Raw genomic sequence first — 20,742 nt, 5'->3', positions numbered from 1 at the left:
AAAAAAAAAAAAAGGAAAAACCAATCAAAGAAAAGCAGGAAAAAGCAAGGCAAAAGAAAAGACAGAAGGGCGGCCGCCTGAGGGCGTGGCTCCGTGGGCGGAGCTCCCAGCTCCCAGGTTGTGGGTTCTACTCCCAGCACCTCATAAACCAGGTACCTGAGTGATGAGCCCCTGTCATCCCAGTACTCAGGAGGTGGAGGCTAGCCCAGGCCACATGAGACCCTGTCTCAAAACAGAAGCAGCCGCCACCCCAAACACAGTTCTGTCGTGAGCGGTGGCCTTTGGGGAGGGGAAACTGAGACTCAGCCGCAGTGAGCAGCTGCCTCACCAGGGAACCGCCATCAATGTCTCTTCAATAAGAGATGCCAAAGGACCAGCCGGTGGCAGGGCTGGCCGATGCCTACAGGGACATCAATTCAAAGCCATAAATGGGGACCCACAGGGATCCCCTAGCTGCCTGTGGGGGGAGGGTCCACAACAAAGACAGGTTGTAAAAGCCCTGGCTTTATGGGGACCTGGCCCTTCTTCTGGCTGCCCTCTGGGAGGACAAGTCCCACCCTGGAGAGCTGGCTCTAGGGGACAGTGTCCAGATTCTCCTTCTAGTTGTAAGCCCAGCACTGTGACAGGTTTTGACCTGTTTTTCTTGTCTGGAACCGGACAGAGCACACAGCATGTGTCTAATAAACGTTTATTAAATATGCACGGCTTCTCAGACCTTTGCGGTTGGCGTTCATTCCCATGCTGTGGTCCTGTCCCCCACCCCCACCCCCACCCCCAACCACTTCACCTCAGCTACCAACTGGCTTTAAGTCGTGGAAGCATGGGCTGGGACAGAGGCATACAGTAGGCACTTACTAGATGCACAGTGCCTCCCTCTTTTTACCACCTCTTCACAGCCATCTAAAAAAACAGTTCCTCAGGAGTGAGAAAATGTCGCCTGCTGTACAGTCTGGCTCACCTGGTGCTGTCTCCCTGTGCTCCCAACAGGGAGGCCTTTGTTGGCGGGTTTTTGTCTTTTCCTGTACAAGAACTTTTCAACTGGTGTGTGTGTCTGTGTCTGTGTCCCGACACAGGGTCTAACCTGGAACTCATGACAACCCTCTTGTGTCTGTCTCCTGAGAGCTGGGATGACCGGCCTGAGCTGGCACCCACCCTTCCAGACCTGGCTGGCCCTGGGGCCCAGCTGCCCATGGTCACATCCCATCTGTAGGTTTCTGTTCTGACCACACCTGGGCGGCCAGGGCCGTTCCCACAGGGGCCCAGGGCGGCGTCCTCAGAGCTGAGGGGCCCTGGCTGTCCCCAGCCGTTAAAAAAAAAAAAAAAAAAAAAAGACTGCTCTGTGTGTGTGTGTGTCTGAGTGTGTGCAGGCGCGTCTCGCGCACATGCATGCATGTGTGGGGCCCCTGAGAAAACCTTTGTCCCCCAGGTTGTGGCAGCCCAGGTCCCCTACTGGCTCCCCAGGACTCCAAAGTCCACAAGGGCCCCACCTGGGACAGGCGCCAGGCAGGGTGGACCCCAGGAATGAAGACATTTGAGTAGGGCCTGGACCAACCCCAGCATGGACACTCCCTACACTCCCTCAGTTTGGGGAACAGCAGGCACAGAGACTGACTCTGGTCTAAGATCGACACCCGGCTTAGCCCCCTGGTTCCAGAACCCTGTGAAAGGCAGTGTATGCCTGGCAGATGGGACCATTTTTGATTTTATTTATTCATGTGTTTTGAGGTAGGGACTCATGTTGCCAGGCTGGCCTTTTGCCCCACTCCTCCTCTCCCCAGTAGTGCTGGGGCCGCAGGTGACGGCCACCCCACCCACCTGGCTGGAGATGCTTTTTGAAGGCACAGTGGCACCTGCTGCGGGAACTCAGTCTGTTTTCCTCCTTAGTGATCAGATTGAGTCAGCAGCCCCACCCCCACCCCCACCCAGAATCAGGGGAACCCAGAAAAGCCATCTGGAGACACAGGGACCTTGAAGGCCCGAGGGAGTTGCTGCTTTCTTGGTAGGAATAACTGAATAAACAGAGTCTCCCAGTGCATGTCCACTCTCTGTAAGGAGTTCTTCAAAGGGCTTTCTTTGACCAGATTGAGGGCACACATCTTCAATTCCAGCACTCCGGAGACACTCTGTGAGTTGGAGGCCAGCCTGGTCTACAGAGTGAGTTTCGGGACAGCCAGGGCTACAGAGAAACCCTGGGTCAAGAAAACAAAGAGGCTACACCAACAGCTCCGGGTTTAAGAGCACTGAGTACTACTCTTTCTTTCTTCTATTTGTTTGTTTGGTTTTTTTTTTTTTTTTTTTTTTTTTTTGAGACAGGGTTTCTCCGTGTAGCCCAGGCTGGCCTCTGCCTCCCAAGTGCTGGAATTACTGGCACGCACCAACCCTGCCCAGAACTTTTTTTTTTGGAAGTCATGCATATAAATCTCAGGACACCTACAACCAAATACTTCTGTGTACTTCCAGAACATTCCACCACACAACAAGAAACACAATCTGCACAACTAGTTACAACCAGTCACGTCATTCTTTCTCTAGCCTCTGACACCCCTATGTCCACTTCTGAGCTCTGTGCTGGGCTGTTTGGGGCCTTTTCCCACACCATGTGGCCTTCTGTATCTGGATCTCTCCTGAGCTCCAATGTCCTCGGCTCCCTCTACACTGTAAAGTCTACTGGAGCATCAATCCTGTTCATGGCTAAGTAATATTCCAGTGTCTTCTTCTCCACTTGTCTTTGGGCTGCTAGAGCCTTTATCCTCACCACATTCTTTGAGGATCTTGATGATTTTGTGTCTTTTGGGCTTTGGCTGAGACATGACCCCAACAATCTATAAAAACACCCAGATACAATGGCTATGATTCTCCTCCCAGCACCATTAGGACGCTTCCTTCTCCCGGCTGCCCAGGGACCAGGGTCTCAGAGCTCTGTAAGCTTCAGGACAGGACCAGATGTCTCCCCTCTTCCTGCCAGACAGGTCCTGCTAGCCTCTGTCACTGGAGTCTTTTCTCCTGAAGAGACTATTCCTGACCACCCTGGCCTTCTGGGTGTCTTTACAGCGCTGGGCCCCAGGGCCTTTGCACTCCCTGGTCCTTCATCTAAGCCCTTTTCCCACTGCAGCCTTGGGCACCAAGTGACTCAGCTCTGTGGGGGAAGTCTGAACCCTCCTGGGCAGACACGCCCATTTCATCCTGCCCCTGGCAAGTGGTCGAGATTCACCTGGACCCATTCTTCCCTTAGGGAAACTGAGGCAGAAGTGACCTGTGAGTAACAGAGCACCAAGGACCAGCTGGGCACTTGACTGATCCTTTTCCATGGGAACCCAGGGTGTGGTAGTCCACATCTATCAACCTACACTCGGGGAGAGTAAGGCAGGGGGATGGCTATGACTTCCTGGCCAGCCCAGCCCAGGCTACACAGGGAGACCCTGCCTCAAAACAAATTTGAGTTCCATCCCAGCATCAAGAGGCCAGGAAAGTTAGGGCCACAGAGATGGCAACTGGATAGGTGGGCACCGGCTTGTGCTTCCTCTGCACAGGGTCACAGTAGCTGGGGCACAGGGATGTCAAGGCGCAGGTCTGGGGTTGTTATTTTCATATTTGGAAACCCAGGGAGTGTTGCAGACATTATTGAGCCCTTGAGGTGGATGATACATCACAGGTACACTACAACCAGACACAAGGACCAGGCCAGCAGCTGGGAAGAACTCTCCCAGCTATGCAGAAGACCAAGGCAGAGGGATGCAAGTTCAAGGCAACCCTGAGTAACTTGGAGAGACTCCCTCTCAAAATGAAGAGACAGGACTGGGGATGTAAAACAGGGGTGTACCCCCCAACCCCTGGAATCTCCTGGTGAGGGGCTGGGGGCATGGTCAGGGTTGAGCAGTAGCCTAAAGTGAGTATAAGACACTTGGTCTCTTCCCAGAAATTAATCTCAGAGGGGATGGAGCACCAAGTATGGTAAAGGAGAAGCGCCATCCCCTGCACTCTGCATACAGCAAGGGCATCACGAACGCACAACTTTCTACTGCACTGGCTCTCTTTAGGCTCTTCTGGCCACATGGTGGCCTTTGGGGTGCACCTGAGGGCTAGGGGCTTCCCCTCCAAGCTGGCCACCCGGCTCTTTCATTTCCTGTCAGCTCTGTGGGCACTGGGGGGCCAGCTCTGGCTCTTAGGAAATTGGGGAAGTGATTCTGGGCTGGGTCAAACATCTGTCTGTTCAGCTGCCTCCTGCAGAGGCTGGCCCCTCTCCCCTCAGCACGCTGGGCGCCTCACCCATAAGGCAGATATTAATAGCCCTTCTGAAATGACCATTTGGGACCACAGGAGTGGCTGCCGCAGAAGCTGGCCTCTGGGTTCCCGGCTGCGGGGGAACTGCAGACCTCCAACCTAACTTTTTCTCCTGAGTAGATTATAGGTTTGATCGGGGCCACCTTGGAACCTCAGCCTCATTTCCTGCAAAGGAAAGGGGTTGTCCCCAGAGCTTCCAGGGGGATGACAAGACACTTGTGCCCAGCAAAGGTCAAGCCCAAGAGAGATGGCCAGGTGGCGGAACAAAACTGCTCAGGTGCTAGCTTACTTTACAACTGGGAAACTGAGGCACAGGGGTTGGGTAGCCGTGGGATGGAGGCACCTGTCACAAAGTGCACAGAAGTTTGAGGCGAAAAGCCAAGGTGACTCCCTAAGCCCCACACAAGCCAATACTTCAGAGCAAAGGAGACTGAACAAGAGCCACCATGGAGCCCTCCAGAGATGCCATTTCATAGAAACCAGTGAAGGGCCTGGCGCTGTGGGCCAACGGGCCAAGGATCAGAAGCCAAGCTCAGTGGCGCAACTTGATCCCAGGTACAGGGGAGGTAAAGGCAGAGGATCCCAAAAGTCCAGAATAGGATCTACGTGCGTGAGCGTGTTGGGGGCGTGGTTTGAAGTGGAGCCCCACCTAAAATCCCCCAGTGAGGGCCTGGGGGCGTGGTCAGAGTGGAGCCCCGCCTAGAATCCCCCAGTGAGGGGTGGAGGCGTGGTCAGAGTGGAGCCCCGCCTAGAATCCTGCTGTGACAGGCTTCTCCAGCAGTTTTCCTGTCTAGCTTCTGAAATTCCAGAAGGGACTTCACTGTTGACCAGCGTGAACCTGGGGACTGGTATCCCTTACGGTAGCTGCACAAAAGGACCTAGACAGACTGAAGCTTGTGTCCTAAGACAGAAATGGGGTCCTACCCTTCATCTAGAGGTCCAGCTGGAGGGTCCCCACATTATGAGCTAAGGGCAGGTGGATCCAGCCTAATGTGGTGGCTCCAAACGTCCACCTCCTGCAGCAGGGCGCTCCCATCACGCATTAGCAACAGAGCAGGTGAACCCAGATAAATACAGCTGCCATCCTTCATGCTACGGAGCGGGATGGAGGTGGACACTCACTCACCAACAAGATCCTGACCAAGTGACAACGGGCAGCTGTCTGGACGGAGGGGGAAACTGAGGCTGGAAGGAAGAAGTGGGTGTATGGTGGGTTGGGGAGGACGTGGCCTTGGAGACAGAAGGGGTGGGTGGATATGCAGATGAGATGGTGGGTGAGGAATACCCCTTCCCCTAGTATGCCCCCTGGGTGACTGGAAAATGTCACTCTCCTGTAACTTGGCCCCCATACGGCAACATCCCAGGCCCAGCCTTCAGCTCTAGATTGGTCCCCTCCTCCTGCTACACACAAAGCCACAGATGCATCCAGACTGGATGGAGATGCTGGACACACAGCTGGGAACACAGCTGGTACCCTCCAGCCAGCCATGAGGACACACCCCTCTCCCCCAGACAGGACCGCACCCCATGGAGACAGTGACAAAGACTGGCTCACCCTACCTGCCTGCCCCAGTGCACCTCACAGGGTCTCCTATCGCAGGGGTCTTTTGTGTTTGTCAACAGGGTCTCTCTTCACAGCCCTGACTGTCCAGGAGCTGGTTATGGAGATCAGGCTGGCCTCAAACTCAAGAGAGAAACCCACCTCTGCCTCTCAAGTGCTGGGATTAAAGGTGTGTGCCACCTTACTTGGGTTCTTGAATGTGACTCTACAGTATACAATAGGTATTTCACTAATGCCCACAGAAGGAAGGCCTGACCAGGATTCAACTTTGTTTTTAATTTTTTGGTTTTTCGAGACAGGGTTTCTCTGTGTAGCCCTGGCTGTCCTGGAACTCACTCTGTAGACCAGGCTGGCCTCGAACTCAGAAATCCGCCTGCCTCTGCCTCCTAAGTGCTGGGATTAAAGGCATGCGCCACCTCACCTGGCCTGACCAGGATTCAAAACACACATGAGACGGATGGAGCTTATCAAGGACCTGGAAAGTATGCTCCTGACTTTTAGTCATCTCGTGAGCAGCAGTAAATCTGGGTTTCAGACTCAACTCCAACTCCCTGACCTCCTGCCTCCACCTCCGGGCTGGGGTGATGGGTGTGAGCATGCCCAGTGAGCGTGCCACCCACTCAGCCCCAGCTCCCTTGTCTGTGCTCTTATGAGAAGCACTGTGTAGCCCAGCTCAAAATGGCAATTCTCCTGCCTCCACCCCCTGAGCCTGTGTTTCACAGGGCTCTGGCGTAGGGCCTGCCATAAGCTCCTTCTCTGAGTGGCAGGCACCATGCAGGTCCAACCGTGCCTGGTCTCTAACACATTTGAGTCTGTCTCCAGGGGTAGCTGGGTGGCTGACCCCACCAGCCCACCACCCACCCCCTCAAGGACCCACAGACCCTGGCCTGGCCCTGACCACGGGGCAAGGCTGTGTCCCCAGACCAGGCCCTTCAATGGACACATTAGTTACCGTTTAACCCTGTGACCCCCAATTGTCCCCTGGCCGTGCGCAGTCAGGCGAGCCAGGAAGGGGCGGGCCGTGGCCACCCCATTTGTGCCACCCACCAGGCAGCACCAGGCTATTCCTGAGCTGGCTTTAAGGATGGATAAGCTTGGTCATGCTTGACAGTCAGCAGGGGCCACACTGAGCTGGCTTTCCAAGTGACATGTCTGTTACGGCCAACAACCCCCCACTGGCTGAGAACGACTGTTTACGTGAGTTGACAAGTCCCCTGGAAACAGGCCTTTGTGGCAAGTAGGTACACTGAGGCAGGCGGCAGGCGCTGGTTCTACCTGTACCTTGCTCACCACAGACAGACTTAGCCCAGCCAGTACAGGCCACGTGGGCAGCAGCTGACCCGTGTGTCCAGGACCACATGACCTGTGACCTGTAAGGTGCTAGTGAACCTCACCACTTCACTGTTCTCAGAGCAGGGTAGGCATGCACCTCACCCACGAGATGTACACAAACATACAGATACACTCATAGACTCTCACAGACACACATGCACACACACAGAGACACATGCACACACACACAGAGACACACATACACCACACAATCAGACACATAGACACATCATACACAGACACATATAAACAAGACACAGACACAGACACATAGACACACTACACAGAGACACACCACATATACAGACACATAGACACATCATACACAGACACATATACACAAGACACACACACAGGCACACACGGACACACACACAGACACACCACACAGAGACATGCCACACATACAGACACATAGACACATCATACAGACACACAGACACATGACACACACACACACAGACACACCACATAGACACACAACCCTCAGACATACCACCCATACATAACATGCACACATTCTCAGACATACACATGGACACACAGACACACAACACGCAGAAGATACACACAAACACACATCCCCAACTGGCACAAGGACGCTGGGAGATGTACTGTGTTGCCCCGGGTCCCCGCAGCCACAGTCACAGAAGCCATGGCAGCTGCCCACCAGGCTCGTCACTGTCCCATGTCCAGTGTGGATGCGGCCACCACGCCCTCAGGGCCGGCAGCTCTTGGGACACCGCTCCCTCTGTCATGGCGTGTGTTATTAGAAAGCGTGGGGCGGGGCAGAGCTTGGCAGCGGGTCACAGGGTGGGGAGCCCGGCTGGCGGCAGTGACCTGGTGGCCGAGTTGGCGGCACAGGGACCAGATAAGGTTCTTCCGGCTGACTCAGCGTAGTTCCTGGGGGTTGGCACGGGTCGGGGCGCGGTGCCAGGGCTGGCGGGCAGGCACCCTCCTGTGTCTGCCACAGCTCGCTGGCTCGGCGCCAGGAGCCACAGCGACTTTGATGAGGTTTGCCCGGGGGCTTCCCAACACCTCCAGTCCCTGACTCCCTGGCACGGGGGACTCCTGAGCCCCAGGAAGACTCCGGGTTGGAGCTGGCTGCCAAAACTGGCTGGCAGCCCAGAGACAAACATGCCCCAGACAGTGACACTGCCACCAGCAGAACCTGGAGTCTGACCTCCCAGCCATCACCCAGGCGGCCTGGGTCTGCCCAGCACACCCTTCGCTTTTGAAAACGTTAGCCTGCCCTTCACTTTCTGGCCTCTCCAGTCCTTGGCTCCAAATCCACTGCCCCACCAAGGCTAACGCTGGTTTCCTAGAATGTTCTAGAATGTCTAAGAAGTAGACCCTGCCGTTCTTGCCTGTCAGTGGACTCTTACACACCCTACAATGCCCCTGCTGCTATGTCCCTTCCTGCCGTCCAGCCCTGTGTCCCCTAGGCAGGACAGGGAACATCTGCCCACCTCCTCCCCAGTCCCCACCTGATGTGGCCCCAGAGGCTCACAGTGTCATTCCCAGCAGGCGAAACAGAGCATGTGTGAGGGACCAGTGGTGGGAACTATCATTATCAGCTGCCATGGAAGTTTTGCCTGGGGCAGACAAGGCATGCGACAGGCACAAGGACACGTGAGGCGACTGCAGACAGACTTGTCAGCCCCTCCCAAAGCTCCCATCTCTAACACCTGGCTCTTTGTCCATTTCCTTGTATGAGGGAGGAGGGGGGAGGAAAAAAAAATCACAGCAGCTGCCCTCAGGCCAGAGGCCTCCCTGGACACTCTGTTTCCCTCTCTCCTGGAATGCTGCCCAGTGTCCTGGACTTAAAAGTAGACTTTAGGGAGAGAGGCCAAGATGGTTCAGAGGGTAAAGGAGCTTGCAGCCAAGTTCTGGGACCTGAGTTCAATCCCCACTCCCAGACCCAGAAGGAAGGAAGGAGAGAAGGACTACCTCAGTTGTTTTCTGACCCCCATGGAGGCTGTGACGCATGTGCCCTTGTCCACAGCAAACAAATAAGTAAGTGTAAAAAACAAAACATTTTTAAAGGGCTAGGAAAAAAAGGGTGGGGGGGCGTGCCTGGGACCCTTGCTTTCAGGAGCTTTCAGTAGAAATGGAAGAGTTCTGAGGCAGCCTGGGCTACAGCACCAGGTCCTGAGGTGTACCTGTGACAGGGATGCGGGATGCGTACCCCTGACCTGCCGGGGGCTCACTGCTTCTGTGAGGAAAGGTGAGGTTGACGAGGCTGCCGCAGGCTTTCTCTAAAACCCTGCAGTCACCAGGTTCTTTCTATCCACCCCGGGCCAGAATCTGAAGAGGGCTGGAGACAGCCAGTCTTTCTGCATGGGACTATGACCATCCTGTGCCTCAATTTCCCTCCACAGTCCCTTCCTTATAGATGGCGTACGGAGCCCATTAACTTGTTTTCCCAACAGGTTCTTTGGGACTCGGTACGTAGCTCAGGCACGGACTCGTGATCCCCCTGTTTCTAACCCTCAGGTGCTGGGTGAAAGGTGAACACGGGTCTGCCTGGGTGGGAACCAAGAACCTCAAGTTGGCCCTGAACTCATTAATGCTCCTTCCTCAACTTCTCTGGTGCTGAGGGTGACAGGCACACACTAGGATCCCTGAGGTCAGGCTTGGGTTCCACGGGAACGGAGGACGGGTGACGATGTGGAGGAACAGGGCCCTCCCCGCACGTGGGGCACGCAGACAGTCCGCTGCCGTCCACAGCACTCCTAATAGGTACTTACCCGATTACTGGTCTACCTAGCAATTTCACTGCAGGCACACGCCCAGGAGGAACAGAACGAGCCCATGGAAGCCAAAGACAGACAGAAGCTGGAGAGCCAAAAGGTGGGAACTGCCCAGCATCCAGCACAGATGCAGCGGACGTGCAGTAGTCTGCCCACATGCCACTGAGCCACACGGCCCTATGCAGGAACAGGGACTCTGACAGGACACACAGCAGAGCCTCAAGGACGCTGTGCTCAGTGAGAGACCCTGTGCCCAGAACAGGGGTGTAAATGCTGGGAGCTATGTAGTTGGGGTGTGGGGTGGGGGGAAGGAGGCAGGCAGATTTCTGAATTCAAAGCCAACCTGGTCTACAGAGTTTAGAACAGCTAGGGCTACACAGAGAAAGCCTGTCTCAAAGAATCAACAAAAAACCCACAAAAGACTGCCAGCTTTAGAAATCACAGCCCAGCAGCTGTGAGCCCGGGTGTGGCCACATGGGGACAGGAAAGCTACAGGATGTGCGTCCAATGCCAGGAGACCCAGATCCTAATCACAGCCGCTGACCTCACCCCCATGTCCCCTCCCCAGACCCACAGCCCAGGGTGGATCCCAGCTGTCTAGGCTCAGCTGGTGGAAGCCAGCCGTGGCCAAGACTGGGAAGGAAGAAACGCAGACAGTGCCAAGTGGCCAGCCAGCCAGCACCGCCACGTGCCAGGAAAGGAGTGGGGCAGACGCCAGAGTCAACACAGGCCGGGCCTGGGGCTGACATCTGTGGGGCTGGCTGGACCACTATTGACACAGACTGCACAGGTGCCAGGCCAGCAGGGTGGCATGTGGAACCGTCCACAAAGACGTGGTGAACAGAGTCCCAGGCCAGCTTCTGCGAACACCATCCCCAAATCCACCCCCATCTTGTTTCCTATAGGACCAGTTGGCCCGTAACACAGGGAGCGCGCTACTCCCACAGTTCCCGTCTCCAGCTGCACAGAAACCCCCTCACAGGCCAGTGTCTCGGCATGACCTCTGACCCTGCCCAGGATATCCCCAGAACAGTGCTGACAATGGCTCTCTCTGCCCTCCTTTGTTTCACTGCACTAGGGGCCTGCTGCCCTTAAGTGCCTAGCCAGTGTGGGGCATCGGGGACTGTCAGCATGCACAGGGGACACACACGGATCTCTGACCGTAAATGGCAGCCTCAGGCCGGTCTTAGTCCCTGGGCCAGCTGTGACATAGTGGGACAGAGATGTCTAACTTGCTTGGCGCTGGGGTTTGCAGGGAGCTAAATGCCAGGCAGTGAGCAAGTCAGGAAGAAGTAATAGGTGTAGCCCACCCTCGAAGTGGCTATGCCAGTGAACACACAGACCTTGGGAACTCACAACTCAAGGCCCCGACTGGGCAACAGACCCATCAACTCCTTAAGTAAAATGCACTTCAGAATGGTCCAGGCTGCCTCTGGGCTAGCCTAGGCTGCCTCTAGGCCAGGGAGACTGAGGCACACAGCAGGTGGAGCCCACACAGCCCAGCCAAGCACAGAGACGTGTATGTGCAGTGTGTTTACTGAGAATCCCCTGGGGGAGTCGGGAGACCAGTCTTGAAGCCCACAGCCACCTCTGGACCTAGGGTGGGACTGGCTCACACCCAGGAGCAGTGACGTCCATTTGACAGGTCAGCTGGCAGGCTGCCCGACACACATCTAAGCAAGCCAGGGCGAGAAGCAGAGACAGGAGGTGAGGCCGCCGCACCCAGCGCAGGCCCTGTCTCAGCAGGTCCCACGAGGGCACAGAGGGTTAGTTAGCCTCTTCTCCGTTCCTCGAAACTATTCTCTGTGCCCCAGGGCCTTTGCGTGGCTGTGCTGCCAGAATAGGGTATTTACTGAGCCCTGCCCCACAAGTACCATAACCCTAACCCAACCTGAGCCCTCTTGGTGCCTCAACCCAATGGTTTCCCAGGCACGCCCATCTCCAGTCTTCTGCTTCAGCTGGAAGGGGTCCCTGAAGGGGGACCTCCGGCCTGTTCCTCAGACCCCACCCAAAAGCAGAGCTCAGGTGCCCCCTGAAGCTATTCTGACCAGCTCTGTCACTGAGAGAGCATCAGGAGTCCTCAGCCACCTCTAGGGCCACCTCGTAGCCCACACAAGACTTGGCCCTGAAGCCAGCTCAGGAGCCAGTTTCCTCCCTGGCCACACACCCAGGGGTCGGCTGGGCCAGCTGGCCAAGCTGGAATGCAGGCCCCAGCCGGCAGGCCAACCATCTGGTTTCCATCGGCCTGCTGACTTCAAAGGCTCCCTGCTGGCCACTTCCTTCAGCTTGGCCGCCTGCAGGGAAGAGCTAGGGCAGTCAGCTTCCTCCATGCCCCTCCCAGGCCCAGGAATCCTGTGGGGGGGGTCTCACAGACCGCACCCCACCTGGTCCACCAACACCAGCACCCCTGGAACCAATCCAGCAGCCCTGGAACTGTCCGCCACAAGCCTCCGGGCTCTGGCTCCTGCTGGCTCCTGCACATTCGCCATTCGGTGGAAACCAAGTGGCCCTGGGCACCACACTGGATCAGCGCTGCCATGGAACCCTAGCCCTCTGGACACTGCAGCCCACAGCCCACACTACTCAAACTCCACAGGTTCTCCAGGGCCCAGGGCTGACTCCACACCCTGGTCTCAGGGACCAAGCCACCTGTACTCCTGTGCATAAGAGCGCATGAGCCAGAGCCGGGCGCTTGGCGCCTTCCTCTATAGCTCTCCACCTTAGGATCTGAGGCAGGATCTCTCACTGACCCGGAGCTCACTGACCACTAGGCTACACGACCAGCAAGCCCCAGGGATCCTCCTGGCTCCACCTCCCAATACCAGCACTGCAAAAGCACTGGTACAGCTGAGGATCGAGCTCAGTCCCCCTGTTTGCACATCGAGCGCTTTACCCACTGAGCCATCCCCCACACCCACAAACCACCTCTCCCCTGGAGAGGACCCGGCAGAGACCCACATTATTCCCAGAGTTAAATCTCACACAGGGTCTAAGCAGAGCCTTGCTAGAGTCCCCAGGTCAGAATGCCTGGGGTCTGTGGGGGTGATCAAAGGCCCCCAAGGGACCGGACCCAAGTACATGGCCTACCTGTTTGAACTGCTCCTCAAATGTCCAGTCCCCATGGTCTGGTGGTGGCATCTGGGATGCCATATGACTGGGGTGGGCCGGGCCAGGTCCCAGGCGCTCAGGGCCACTCAGCATCCTAGGACCACCATCTCCACGGAAAGCCTGAGTGGGCGGGGTCTTGCGGGTGAACAGGCCTGCGGTGCCCAGGCTGGCAGACTCTGGGGGGCCCAGGCCTTCTTCTTCCTCCTCCTCTTCCTCAAAGTCATCTTCATCTTCCTCCTCCTCTTCCTCCTCCCCCAGTTCTTCCAGCTCTTGCTCTTCCCACTTGGACTTCCTGGAAGGGACACAAGGGCACCCGCTAGTCAGGAGAGAGCCAGGTACCTCCTTGCCCCACCCTCAGTTTCTCCCTTTGCAAATGAGATGAGCAGCCACAAGGCCTGTCAGGGCACCAAGTGGATCCCTGCCCACATCTTACTTCACCTCTGAACAAGCTCCTATAAGGGGCCCCCAAACATCTTCTCAAAGGTTCATGCCCCAGGACCTTTGCACGTGGGGCTCCCAGCACTAGACTCGCTGTGAACCATTTTCTATCCACTCTTCAGACACGTTCTATCCAAACTTGTCCCTCCTCCCCTGTAACACCTTAGCCTAATGTCCTGGCGGCATCTGGCACAACCCCAGAGCTCAGGGAGTCTCAGGATACCAGTATGGCAGACCCGAGAAATCACAGAGGCACTCAGCAAACACTGGCTCAGACACGCAGCGTCCCCTCAGTGGCCCTCACTGGCTCCTACTCTTCAGATGCACAGCCATTAGACACCGCCGCCCCGACCCTAACACTCACGTGTCATCATCATCAGAGCCCACGTCCATCAAATGCCCGTCTCCCTCAGCGTGTCCTGGTCCCTCCAGAACACTTTCATGCAGGGCAGGTGAACTCAGAGTCCCTTCCCGGGCTGTGTCTTCATCTCCCGAGACAGGAGGCCCATCCTCAGAGCCCCCGGGAGAGGACGGATGTCCCAAGCCGGCGGCAGCAGCCCGCATGGCGGCCAGTGCGGCCATCTGCGTCCTATGCATCCGGGCATTCTCAGGCTCCCTGTCCTCGCCTGTCATGGTGGTCCGCGCCCGGACACCAGTGGGCTCGGGTGGTTGGGGTGGTGGAGGCTGCCGAGCCTCCAGTTCCTGCCGGGCACGCTGCTGTCTCTGAATGAGAGTCTCCATCACAGCCTGCAGCTTCATGGCCCTGCGGGCCGGGCCACCCCGGGCACCAGGGGCAGTCGGTGGGGGTGGCCCCTGCGGGGAGGGGTCTTGGCCGCACTGCAGCGTGGGGACCTCGGGGGAGCCGGAACAGTGCAGGGTGGCGGCTGGCAGAGACGGGGGCTGCCAACTCAGGCTGAAGGCTGGTGGGGCATGCCAGGAGCCACTGGTGGGATCCTTGCTGTTACGTCGGGCACCCAGGGGCAGAGGCTGGTGTCGGGCTCATTCAAGCACCTGCAGACTCCTGGGGGAACACAGCAAGAGATGAGGTCAGACTCCACCTGCGCCCCAGTGACACATCCCTCCCCAGAAGTCGACAGCAAAAGCTGATGGGAGAATCGATCACACCTGCTCAGGGCTAGCACCCTCATCTGCCTGTCTGCAGGTTCCTCGGGACCAGGATCACTGCAGTGGACACTAAGGGAATCTCTCGTTGGGTCCACCCAGGACGATTGTCCCATAAGAAGAGCAGCGGGGGAGGGGCCTGGTGTTCTTGCTTTCTTATTGGTCATACCCCTACCCTTCTAGACCCCACAGTCCCTCTGGGTTCTGGATTCTGGTTCTAAGTTCTAGATGTTGCTTGGCCCCGAGAGGCCCTGGGAGCCCTGGCCAAGATTACACAGTCGCCGTCTAGGAGCCCTAGACAAGTGTGCCCATTCACATGTTGCCTTCTCAGATGTCCCTCAGCTGGCCTCAGGGCCTTGGTGTGCCACCAGTGTGGTACAAGTGCCCACCGTGTGTCACACTTGGGAACAGCAGCACACCATGCAGGCGTCACCTGAGTGTCCTGTGCTGCTTGAGGCTCTGTAGAGGGCACAGGTCTGCTGTCACTAGGTTATAAAGCTCCAAGGAGGGAAATGTCCCAGAATACAGCATGTGTCCCTGCCAGGAGCCCTGGTGTCCCTTCAGCCAGCACCAGAATCCAGGTCCCACCTGGCCCCGGGCCACAACTCGACCCCTCCTACCCCCCACATAAGCCACCAATAAAACAGTGGACAGTGCCCAGCACCCAGCAGGCCAGGGCCTATACTCAAACTGCCTGAACTCAAGGGACCATGGTGCAAGGGAACAGTTTAGTCCACCTTGTAGACAGAGAATCTAAGAGGTCATCCTCTGTCTAGTCTGAACCTCAAAAGTCTTTGCATACAGAACCCCTGGGAGTGACCCGAACAACCCAGTGTGTGAAGAAGGCAGAGAGCTCCTGGCTGTTGTTCCCAACAGACATCCCGATCATCGGCTCCCCTGCCTAAGGAGACCCCTGCAGTTCAGGACTCTCAAGATCTTCAAGGAGAACGGGGATGTCTAATGTCCCTCTAATGTCCCCTCCCCTAGACCCCTTCCTTTTCCTTTGGGGTCACCCCAAACCCCACACTTTCAGCAGAACACTGGCAGGTGGGTGGCCCTAAAGGAAAAGGAAGCCAAGGGTCACCCCTTTCAGCCTAGGCTTCCCAGGACAGAAAAACCTTGGAGGCCTGGACACACACGAGTGGCCTCAACACTCAGTCCCTCCACCCTCTGTGGCTGCTGGTCACCCTGGTCAACCTGGTCACCAGACCCAAGAGCTGCTGGAGGGGACATTTCTGGACACTGTCTGGCTTGATCCATCGCCCTTCCCCCACCCCACTGAGCACACACACCCCCTGCGGAAATGCTGAAAGCGACGCCCCCTCTTTGAGGGTGGGGTGGGGGAACGCACAAGGAAAAAGCTAGAGGAAGCCCCTCTCCCAGCCTCCCGTCCCCCCTCCCAGGCCTGTTTGGTTTAATGACCCTTCCTGGTTGCGGGGTGGGGGAGGGGAACAGGGTAGGCCTCCACTGGTGGGGCTGGTAGCCCTGGAGGGGCACAGATGGGAACCCCAAAGCTGGCCCTAGGTCAGGCCTGGACATCCCCCACCCTCCAGAGGTACCAGTACCCTTAGCCAATGTTGCCCATCCTTATAGACCCCTCCCCCAGCCCTTTGTCCTTGGCCCCCACCCTCAATTTATGGCATTCTCAGAGAGAAGGTCTACTAGGACCTGGTAGCTGGTGTTTGTGGAAGGGGGATCTGGCTGGGGTGGGGACGAGACCCAGAGCCACACCCTAGCCCCCCCCACCTCCAAGCCTCAAGTCAGAGAGAGAGAGAGAGAGAGAGAGAGAGAGAGAGAGAGAGAGAGAGAGAGAGAGAGAGAGAGACGCGGAGGGAGGGAGGTCACTAGCTCGGCCAGGCCTTGCAAAACACGGTTATTTGGAGTTGTGCAAGGCCAGGGCCCGAGGGTGGCGAAAGGGGCCCCTCTCTCCTCCGAGGGAGGTGGAGGGGGAAGGGCAGGAGCTGGGGAGGGGGCTGGGAAAGAAGGCACCGTGCCCCCCCAGGAGACGTGTGCAAAAACATACCCCAGTCAGAGGACAAATGTAAAACAACAACAAAACAAACAAACAACCCCCCCAGCGGAGTCGGTATTTCAAAGGCTTCTTGGAAAGAGCGAGCTGGGGGGGAGGTGACCCTGCTGCCCAAGTCGTAAAAAACGGAAGATATTTGACAAACCCGCTGCGAGTTGACACACACGCGCGCACTCCGCGCTTCCTGCTCCCTCTTTTGTGTCCGGGGGCGGAGGGGGGGCATGGGACCCTACCGGAGGGATCTGGATGGGCGCACCCCGCGGGGCACATGAAGACCCCAGTGGTACACTGGAGCTAAGGAACGAAATGGGGGGGGGGGGAGATAGGCGGACCCCGCTGGAAACAGTTTGGAAGAGAAAAAGAACTGTAGGTACCGGGGCGTGGTGGCGCGCCCGGCCTGGGATTTTCCCAAGCACTTGGGAAGGAAAGCTGCGGCAGGGGGATGGCCTCGAGTTTCAGGCTAGTCTGCGCTTTAAGTTGAGTTCTAAAGTCAGCCCGTACTACACGGTAACATCCTACTTCCAAACATCTTTTTTAATTAATAAGAAAAAGCAAAACCATGATCCCAGAGCGCAGCCCCTAGTCCTCTGCGCGCGCGTACATACACAGACACACACACCCCGGGTCCGTTTCCTTCCGCCAGGGGACAGCACGCACTCGCGACCCCCGCGCACTCGTGTACCGGATGAAGGTCTCCAAGATCTACAACCGCGACAGCCACCCCAACTCTGATCCGTCGAGTCGCATACTCAACCCTGCACCCCTCTACGCGCGCGTCTTTGCCTAACTTTGGAGACCCCACAATTGTCGGTCTCCAGGGTGCCCTACGCTGCCACCTTTAGGGAGAGATCGCTGGAGCCGCGCTGCAAAAGGCCTTACCGCTCGGGGTGGCCCGGGGGGGGGGCGCATGCCCGGGTGCCCGGAGCCCAGCCCAGAGTCCAGCCTGCTGGTGGCCTCCGGTGGACTCTCTCCCCCTTGGCCTCCCCCTGGTGCCCAGTGCACGCTCCTGGCTCCGGGGTCACCCGCCTCACCGAGTCTCCAGGCCGCGTCTACATCTCCATCCGTCTGGATCGGATAGGGACGAGGTCTCCGCGCGCGACCGGGCCCCCCGCCCCGCCCCTCCCCCACCCAGCAGACGAATCGCCGTGTGACAAATTGCTCTCAGATGCAAATACCTCGCCGGTGATTCAGCAGCCCCGGGGACGCAGGAGGAGGTGGTGGGTGTCTCTCCAAGGCCCCCCTTTCTAAGCTTTCCCAGGACACCACACCGGGGTCCCCCTTCTCCAACTCAATCTGAGGACGTCCACGGTGGGAGGAGGTGGAGGGGAGCTAGAGAGCCGCCACAGAGTGGACGGAAAACTTCAGGTCGCGGCCCCTTTAAATGATAATAAATAATAAAAGGAAGGGGGAACCGGACTGAGGGACGCTCCGCCCCCATCTTAGGGACCGTGCGCAAAGTGCACGCCGCAGCCCACGGCGCAGAGGCCGCGAGCGGGAGGGCGGGGCTGCGAGAGCCCCATCGCGGGAATCCCAAAGAGTTAAAAAGGGTTCCTCACCCCACCTCTGAGCGGAAAGTCACCTGGGCCCCCGGCCGTTTCCTGGCTTCACCCGGAACGCAAGATGGATAAGCCAAGCTTGGAGATGGAACCTCCGCCCACTATGCTACCCTAACCTTCTCGGCCTGAGGCTCCACGGCTCTGAGATGGGCTTAAAAACCCCGGAGAGGCTGCATCTGCGGGGGCTGGAACGCGGGGATGTGAGGGCGCTGCGTGCGCAAAAGCACGGGGTTGGGCTGCGCGCGCGTTCGAGGAAATACGAGGAACCGTGACGACCGTACCTAGGAGCGAGGGAAAGGAGGGCCATCCTTTAACCAACTCAGTGAAGCCTCTGCCTCGGTCCACCAGTTCCTCTCGGTAGAGTACTGGATTCTGAGGTCCCATTTTGCAGGCTGGGAAAACGAGACATGATGTGAGCTCAGCTAGAAGTTGAGGCGACCCTAGTGGGTAACGCCAGAGCTCAGGACAACCCCGACCTCGACTAGTTCCCCGTAGGTGGTGCTCAGCTCTCTTATTGGACTGTTGTTGGGATCTTGAGCAGTCTGCCCCTTGAAAGCCACTACTTGTGTGACTGTCTGGGGAGATGGGGTGGCTCCGGCCAGGCCAACCCAAGTCCCGGGAATCCTCCCTAGAATCCGAGACTGCAGCAGTTGCTTGGAACCTTAGCCCGCAAGGCTAAGAAAGTTGCAGGTGGCAGCGAACTTCGCCTTCAAACTTTAGACACCTTGATGTGTTGGGGTGTGGCCCCGGGGTGGAGCTGGGCCTGCACGCCAGCATTCTTTTCCTGCATCAAACGGGCTAGCAGATCTTTCTTCCCCAACCCGTGCAATGAGCACACTGACCCCAGCTCTAATCATCTTGTGTGTCCCCTGTGAACTTGGGCAACCCCCTAAAACATCCTGCCTAGATAATGAAAGCAACATACATTCTTCTCTCTCTCTCTCTCTCTCTCTCTCTCTCTCTCTCTCTCTCTCTCTCTCTCTCTCTTTGTGTGTGTGTGAGAGACAGAGACAGAGAGAGACAGACAGAGAGACCTAGAGACCAGGAGAAGGGCTTCAGCAGCCCACGTATAGAGGTCCTAGGAAAACTTAGTGGAGTCGGCTTTCTCCTTCCACCTTTATGTGTATTCTGGGATGCCGAGATTCTCAGGACGCCAAGCTTGTCAGCAACTGCCTTTACCTTCTGAGCCTTGTTTCTGAACCCTAAAATACTGTTCATAGTATTTTTTAAAAAATAGAATCTTTAAAGACAAAAACCTAAATCTGCTGGTCCCCTTTTTTATGGCAGGGATATATCTAGCCAGGGGTCCAGGTGGCAAGCATAATAACATAATGACAGGTCTCCTATCACGACAGGTCTAATCCTCAAGATACCTTTCTGGCGACTTGAAAGGCATCCGACTGGCGCCGCAGGACGTGCGCGACTCCTGCCGGGCACCAGCGGAACTGCGCCCAGGGAAGATTTTCATCATGGAGGCGGGGCTTCAATCTAGCACTGGAGGCCGCCAGGTGGTGCTATCGCACCTAAAAAGACAGTTTCCCAAGTTAGATTGGGAGAAACTGAGGCCCGAAGTTCTCCTACATAGCTTTTTTTTCTGTTGAAGACAGGGTGTGAAGTCATGAACTTTCTGCCTCAGTGTATCACGAAGTTAAAGTACAAGGAACGGGCACGCGTGACCACATCATTTTCAGATCGTATTGATACTTTTAGATCCTGGAGATGAGCGAGCGCTCTACTGGTGACCCGGCCCAGCCCCTCACTGGAGGCATTGTAGGCCGGAGGTGAGCCGGATGTCAACGCGCCTGAGGCAGAGGCAGGGGGATTTCTGAGTTTGAGGCCAGCGTGTGGTCTACAGAGTGAGTTCCAGGACAGCCAGGGCTACACCTTGCCAAGAGACACCCTGCCTAGGAAGACAGACAAATACAGGGTCACACCGTGTAGCCTTGGCTGGCCTAGAACTCAGAGACATCCGCCTACCGCAGCGTTTGTCTCTCATGCTGTGGTTCCTCTATAGAATTTTCCCTCTGAGGCTTTTGGGATGGAGTCGGGGGGGGGGGGTTTCCTATTCTTAGATATCAGATTTGCCATCTCCTGTAGGCATCCTTTCTAACCCTAAGCGTGTATGGACCCCTTGAGGATAGATTCATTTCAGGTTGGATCTGTGATTCGGCGGCGGCTGTATGGAGGTGATTAAAACGGGGAGCTGGGGCCTGATTTTCTAAAATGCATTATTTTACTCTAAGTGTAATTTGTAAATTAATATAGCGTCTTTACTTTACCTTTGCTAGTCCCCGATAGCCACACAGAGAAACCAAGATTTATTTCCAGCTGCACCTCAGTGGCTGGCCAATACTGGTTTATACTAGCTCCTCTGCTAGGCTCGCCCTGCCCCAGTTCTACAGTGCCTGAACTGTAATGTATCCTAGCTCCACTCTGCTTCCGAGCTTTTCCCATGGTGTCTTCTCGGACCTCTCCTGTAGAGGCTCATCTCCTCATTCTTTTTGGCAGATCTAAACCTCTCTCTCTCTCTCTCTCTCTCTCTCTCTCTCTCTCTCTCTCTCT

At 56.7% G+C, this 20,742-nt stretch overlaps 1 protein-coding gene across 3 annotated transcripts in view; it reads right to left on the bottom strand.

Annotated features, from left to right (window-relative positions):
• Arid3a (AT-rich interaction domain 3A) overlaps positions 1 to 18,013 on the bottom strand; it is a 28,687-nt gene extending 10,674 nt beyond the window's left edge. Inside the window, exons 1-3 of one of the 3 annotated variants that reach the window (XM_021204889.1) lie at positions 17,800 to 18,013; positions 13,838 to 14,494; positions 13,015 to 13,327 (exon numbers count right to left, since the gene is read on the bottom strand). In XM_021204889.1, the coding sequence (XP_021060548.1) occupies positions 13,015 to 13,327; positions 13,838 to 14,232 (708 nt within the window). In that variant the 5' untranslated portion in view covers positions 14,233 to 14,494; positions 17,800 to 18,013. Of the gene's footprint in view, positions 1 to 13,014; positions 13,328 to 13,837; positions 14,495 to 17,655; positions 17,743 to 17,799 lie in introns of those variants that run through there. The other 2 variants (XM_029542578.1, XM_021204890.2) reach the window with 2 other exon arrangements.
• Between the last annotated feature and the right edge of the window lie 2,729 nt (positions 18,014 to 20,742).

The sequence above is a fragment of the Mus pahari genome, chromosome 9 (genome assembly GCF_900095145.1).
Source record: "Mus pahari chromosome 9, PAHARI_EIJ_v1.1, whole genome shotgun sequence".
NCBI classification, from domain to species: domain Eukaryota; kingdom Metazoa; phylum Chordata; class Mammalia; order Rodentia; family Muridae; genus Mus; species Mus pahari.
The sequence above is the reverse complement of the archived record's forward strand: the minus strand, read 5'-3'. Positions and strand labels throughout refer to the sequence as shown.